Genomic DNA, 6,000 nt, shown 5'->3' on the forward strand with positions numbered 1-6,000 from the left:
CCTTGTGGCTGATGCTCCTTTTATCTAGGGTATGGTCAGATGAGTAAAAAAAAATAAAGATAAAAAAATAAATAATGGGGGAGCAGAATAAAGGATAAACAATTTGATAGATTGAAATACTAGTGGTCAATAAGAGGGAGGGGTAAAGGGTATGAGATGTATGTTTTATTTTGTTTTTTCTTTTTATTTCTTTTTCTGGAGGGATGCAAATGTTCTAAAAATGATCATGGTAATGAATATACAACTATGTGATGTTACTGTGAGCCACTGATCATTTACTATGGATGGAACATATGTGTATGGAGATTTCTCAGTAAAAATATATATTTAAAAATCCTCAAAAAGAGCCAAAGTGGAAACAATCCAAATACCTATCAACTGATGAATAAACAAAATGACCACATTTTGTATAGACCATATCCAACAACTGAATATTATTCAAACATATACAGTAATAAAGTACTGATACATACTATAACATGAATGAACTCTGAAAACAATATGGTAAGTGAACAAAGGCAGACACGAAATTCTACGTATTATACGATTACATTTATATGAAATGTCCAGAATAGGCAAAACCTAGACCAATGTAGATTAGTGGTTGCCAGGAATCGAGGATTAGGGAATGGGGAGTGACTGCTAATAGATACAGGGTTTCTTTTTGGGGTAGAAGAAATGTTCTAGAATTAGACAGTGATCCTGATTGTACAACAATGTTAATATACTAAAAATCACTGACTTGTACACTTTAAAATGGTGAATTTTATATCATGTAAATTATAGCTCAAAAAGTTTGCAAAAAAGAAAAAGAAAGGAAAGCAGAAACAGTTACCTCAGTAGAGGTAAAGCATACTTTACTCTTTATTCAACTCACCGTGTTGCTCCTTTTTTTTAAAGCCATGTGCAAGTTATTGTTTTATAACTTAAAATTGTAAAAAAAGTATATATACACATACATGTGTTTTGTCACAGCTGTCTAATCCATTCCTCTTCCCTGAGAACATGTCCCACTGTTGCGATGTGGCCTTCAATTGTCATGACTGTCCTACATAACCCTGTGCCCTGGTTATAGCTGACTGATCTGTAAATGGACTACTGACTTCATGCTGGGCCAATCAGATTCTTCATCCTTGGAATCTGGGATTGAGATAACGATGCTGATGTCAGCTAGTGTGGGTTGGAAGTGAGAACAAGTGAATTTGGGAGCTGTGGAGCAAAATGTCAGTGTGCCAAGATGAATATAGCCTAAGGAAGATAAACTGAGAGTAGTTGCTTGGATTCCCACTATTACAGTTCTTGACTCTACTCAGTCTCTTGAGATACCCAGCCACCCTCCTGCAATTACTTTCTATAGCCTTATAAAAGTAAGGTTTTCACTGACCTACCAAGAGTAGGCTGGTGGCAGAGGTCCAACGTGTACGCAGACAATAAGAGATGCACTGCTTGTTTCGATGTATGTTGGTAATAAAAAGCAGACTAATTTTTAGTTCCTCTTATCACTGTTTAAAATTCTCTAAAATGCTAGTGATAAAATACTCCCCACCCTCCTTCATATACCACTGCACGAGCTAGGCTGGTTCTGTTAGATACAAGCAAAGCACCTTGAATGTTTTCAAATGTAATGATCTTGGTCCTACCAACAACTAAAAGAGAAAACATAGTGAAAGAAATCACAGATGATAAGAGTTCCCATTTTTCTGAAATTAATAGCAGTTATTAATTCAAAGAAAGAAAATTTCCTCTTTCAAAAAGTAAAAAAAAGATTAAAAGATAAAGAAGGGTAGAAAACCTTTCTTTTTTTAATTTAAGGTTCCCGGCTTTGTTTAAGGAAAGTAATTTGAGATGGGTCACTAAATGACCAATCACTGAGAGTACACAGTTAGCTTTATTCACAAAACAAGTCCAATAAGGACCTGCTGCACTATAGTATTCCTAAATCTTAAGTCCTGGACCTCAATGTCCTGTATATGAGATCATTTATAAGCTGGAAAACAATGAAGGCATTTTATGAAGACTAGAGGAAAAATTTTACATGAACAATTCTAATATGGCAGATACAAATTTAAAATATAGATTGGTTCACAAAGATGAATTATGATTCAGAAGGTTAAGCTTGGCCACCCCCAGAATTTCAAAGATTCTTACCTGAACCAGGAAGAAAGAATTAGGATTGTATCTGGTGTGATCACATTCTCTGAATCAACATAAAGGCCCGTCAGGACTGTCCTAAATTGAGATTTGTGATCTCAGTAAACATCCTAATTTAAATTATTTCTGATGAATCAGTCTTTTCATCATCATGGTTCAACAAATGTTTACTGAGGACTTTCAACATACATGGCCTATCCCAGGCACTGAGGATATAATAGTGAACAGGGCAGATACAGACCTTCAATACCCAAAGTTCACAAACTAGTAAAGGAACACATGAAACAAGTAATTTCAGCAATGCATTAACTTTCCTGGATGCACTGGTTACTGCAGTAACATGGAGCATGGGGTACCTAACCTGGAATAGATACCTGACAGAACAGTAAGATTTAGCCAGGAAAGTGGAGCTGGCGTGGGAAATGGGGTGCAGGCAAAGAAAAGAGCAAACGAAGAAGCCCTGCAGGCAAGGTTCAAAATCAAAGAACTGAAACAGGATTCAACCTAGCTGGGATGGAGGGTATGAGATATGATGGGGATGTGGTGGTGAGGTTTGAGAGTAGGCAAGGGTCTAGAGTCAAGAGGCTCATAAACCACTTTACAAGGTTTGGATCAGATCCTAAGTACAAGAGGAAACGAGGAAATAACTGAAGGGTTTGGGTGCAGTGTGGAAAATAAATCTGAGAGGAGCAAGACTGGAGTCAGGTTAAGAGACTGTTTTGGTTGTCCAGGCAAGAGACTGAAATGAACCAAATTATGTAGCAGAACTGGGGATGAAGACTTCTGAACAAATTCAAGAGACATTCAAGAACTAAAAAAACTGACAGTTTTTTTAAAGTGATAGAATTCAGACTCGATACGTAGGTGGTTATTTAAAAAAATCAGTACCACATTACTTAGGGGAATACTCTAAGATCAGCTCTGCACAAGAGCACTTACAGAGATGACAGAAAAAGTCTATTTCGGTGATGTCTGATACAGTAACTCCTATCCACATGCTACTGAGCATTTGAAATGTGGTGAGATTGAGAAACTGAACTTTTAATTTAATTTTAATTAATTTACATTTAAATAGCCACCACAGGCTGGTGGCTGCTGCTGCATTGGACCACATGGCTGTAAATCACTAACACACCTAACTTAAAATATATGGCCAAGTTAATAAGTATATAACAGGGATAGTGAGAATAGGAGAATTCCCTCAGACTCAGTTGGAAAGATGTCCAAGACATAGCAAATTAAGAAAAGAATACCTCAGAATCAAGCACAGAAAATTCTGCTTCCCCATTTTAAAAACTAAATCTAAATATATGCAAAGAAAACAGACTGGACGATAAACCAGATAACTATAAACGAACCAGTGATTATCTTTGAGGATGAAGGATAAGAGGTTTCATATTCTGTGTTGTATGTCACTGCTTGCCCCCCTCTTTCTTGTACAATAAACAAGCATTACTTTTTTATCTGGGGGCAAAAAAAGATTTAAAACAATTTCCTACTAAATGAAACCAAAAGGAATCCACAAGTTTAATCCCTCACTTCTCACAAAAACAAACTACAATACTATCATTATAAAGTTATTCAAAGTTACAGAGATAGGAAAATACAGCAAACACGTCTACACATCAGAACAGCTCCTACAAAAGCATGACTATCTATAAGACAGTATTAGTTTCTTTTAAGACACACCCTGTTTGGCAATAAGACATTTGTGGGAAACACATCAAGGTCCGGAACCTCCCATAACAAACCACAAAATTTACAAAATACTATAAAGCCAGTATTTTATATCCAAAGTATATCCTTTCTCTATTATGATAGACTTAGAAAACAAAATCTGATCCAAATACATTAAATGTTCTATCAAATATAAAATCATTCCATTTATCCAGTAAGACTAGAGTAGGGGCAATTTTTCATAAATGAATTTTCTAAATATGAGTAACTGGAACTTAACCCTTCAGGCACCAAACTTCTTACTTTTGAACGATTTTTCCTAAAAACTATCTGAACCTCCTTAAACCAACAATACAATTTAATTCTCACTTGTCATTCTGGGGCCATAATTTGGAACATCAATTATTGGTTCCAGTAATCATTTTTTTAAAGCATCGATTACCAGGATTTACTGGAGAGACGTATTCTACTTTCTCAAATCACTCTTGCCCACACCATACATAGTTAAGTGATTTTTTTTGCCTGTCGATATATGTGGGTATTCAGTTTATTTCTTCTTTATTAGGCTACCAGTGTTCACTGGCTACAATCTGGACAGTACTTAGACCCTCTTCTAATCGGCTGCCTCTGGTTTCAGCCTGGGGAACCAGATAACCAAACGAGTTATAAGTATAGGTAAAATAAATAAAGAGCTGCTGAGTGAGTATAAAAGAAGACCTTCTAAGTAGGAACATTTTACGCCATCAGTTCCGGCTGCTGAGACCTATTTAGCTTCGTACCAGCCTCCCTCACTATCTCACAGATATTTTAAATGAGCTGAGACATTCTGTATTCTTGCCTCCAGACAAGGTACAGGTTATGCTCTAACCGTAATTTCTGGTTGGGTCTGACTCCACCACTTCAATGTGGAAAACAGACACTGGGAGGACGGGTGTCAAAACACCCGGTTCGGTGGCAAACAAACCTAAACTTTTCTTCATTCACCCGTGGCAGAAAAGCAGCATTAACAAAATAACAACGGCAACTTTACTAAGCTTGCCTGCAGAGTCTGGTTAGTTCAATCTTTCTTGCGAGCTATGACACAAGAGATATATTCTAGCCAGGTTTTCAAGCCTAAAGTCATTTCAGCCGAGAAATTAAGCTATAGCATTCAATTCTGTGTCCTCTCTACGAGAGGATGTGTGTAACACAGTAGTTAGAGCCAACTTCTGCTTCAACAGAGCGAGCACTCCCCGGCACACCGGAAGTTTTGAAATATCCTGTAGGCTTCCAATAGGCAGTGTTCTTCCTTAACCACATCTCTACGGACCCTCGGGAAAGTTCAGGACCTCTCCGAGTTTTGCCGCTCCCCGGGCTCGAGCCCCTGGTTGTACCACAAAAGGGGAGGGAAGCGGTCAATCACAACCCGACAGCTGCTCCTCGGGCTTAACCTTGGCCGCTCGCGAATCGGGCAGGTGGGAGGCACCTGCGGCCGCAGCGGGGGGAGCCGCGAGGAAGCCGCGGACGCCGATGGGGAGCGTCCCATCTCCGAGCCAGGCAACCCCGCGTAGCGGCGAAGGCCCCGCGTGGCCGTCTCGGGCCGCGTGAGCCCTCGAGGTCGCCCCGCGTGGGGGGCCGCGCGGCCGGGCCCGGGACTCGGCAAACTCCGCGGCCCGCCCCACCGCCACTCACCGAAGAAGCCTTGCACGATCCCGAGCGGCTGGCTGAGCCAATCCTCCCCACAGGGCATCTCGGCGAGGGGCCGGGGCCGGCGCGGCGCGGCCGGGTGTCCGGCGCCCCTTCTCCGGCTCCTCCTCCGGGGCTCGGCCGCTCCTAGCCCGCACCCTCCCACGTAGCGCCAGCCGCGGCGCGCGGACCGCCCGGCCTCCCCGCGCTTCGGGCAGTGGCGGCTGCAGCGGCGGACACTGATGAACCACTGGCGACCGGCAGGCGCGACGCGCACGGCCCCCAGCCTCCACTTCGCACAATGGCGGGAAACAGCCACCGCCGACCGCGCCGCCTGCGACCTGGGTGGAGCTCGTGCGGGGAGGGGCGGCGAGAGCGCGCAGCGCGGCCCCGCGCGACTAGGAGGCGGGGCACGCGGGCCGGTTCGCCCGGGGGCGGGGTGGGGCAGCGACAGTGCGCGGCCGCCATCTTGGAGACGGGCAAAGGGAAGGGTACGCGCCGCCGTGG

At 42.5% G+C, this 6,000-nt stretch overlaps 1 protein-coding gene across 3 annotated transcripts in view; it reads right to left on the minus strand.

The window, feature by feature from the left end:
- The window catches only part of MCMBP (minichromosome maintenance complex binding protein), a 69,988-nt gene extending 64,362 nt beyond the window's left edge, over window positions 1-5,626 (minus strand). Inside the window, exon 1 of one of the 3 annotated variants that reach the window (XM_077126204.1) lies at window positions 5,500-5,626. In XM_077126204.1, the coding sequence (XP_076982319.1) occupies window positions 5,500-5,557 (58 nt within the window). In that variant the 5' untranslated portion in view covers window positions 5,558-5,626. The remainder of the gene's footprint in view (window positions 1-5,499) is intronic. The other 2 variants (XM_077126205.1, XM_077126207.1) reach the window with 2 other exon arrangements.
- Window positions 5,627-6,000: the final 374 nt, after the last annotated feature.

This window comes from Tamandua tetradactyla, chromosome 13 (genome assembly GCF_023851605.1).
Source record: "Tamandua tetradactyla isolate mTamTet1 chromosome 13, mTamTet1.pri, whole genome shotgun sequence".
NCBI lineage: Eukaryota > Metazoa > Chordata > Mammalia > Pilosa > Myrmecophagidae > Tamandua > Tamandua tetradactyla.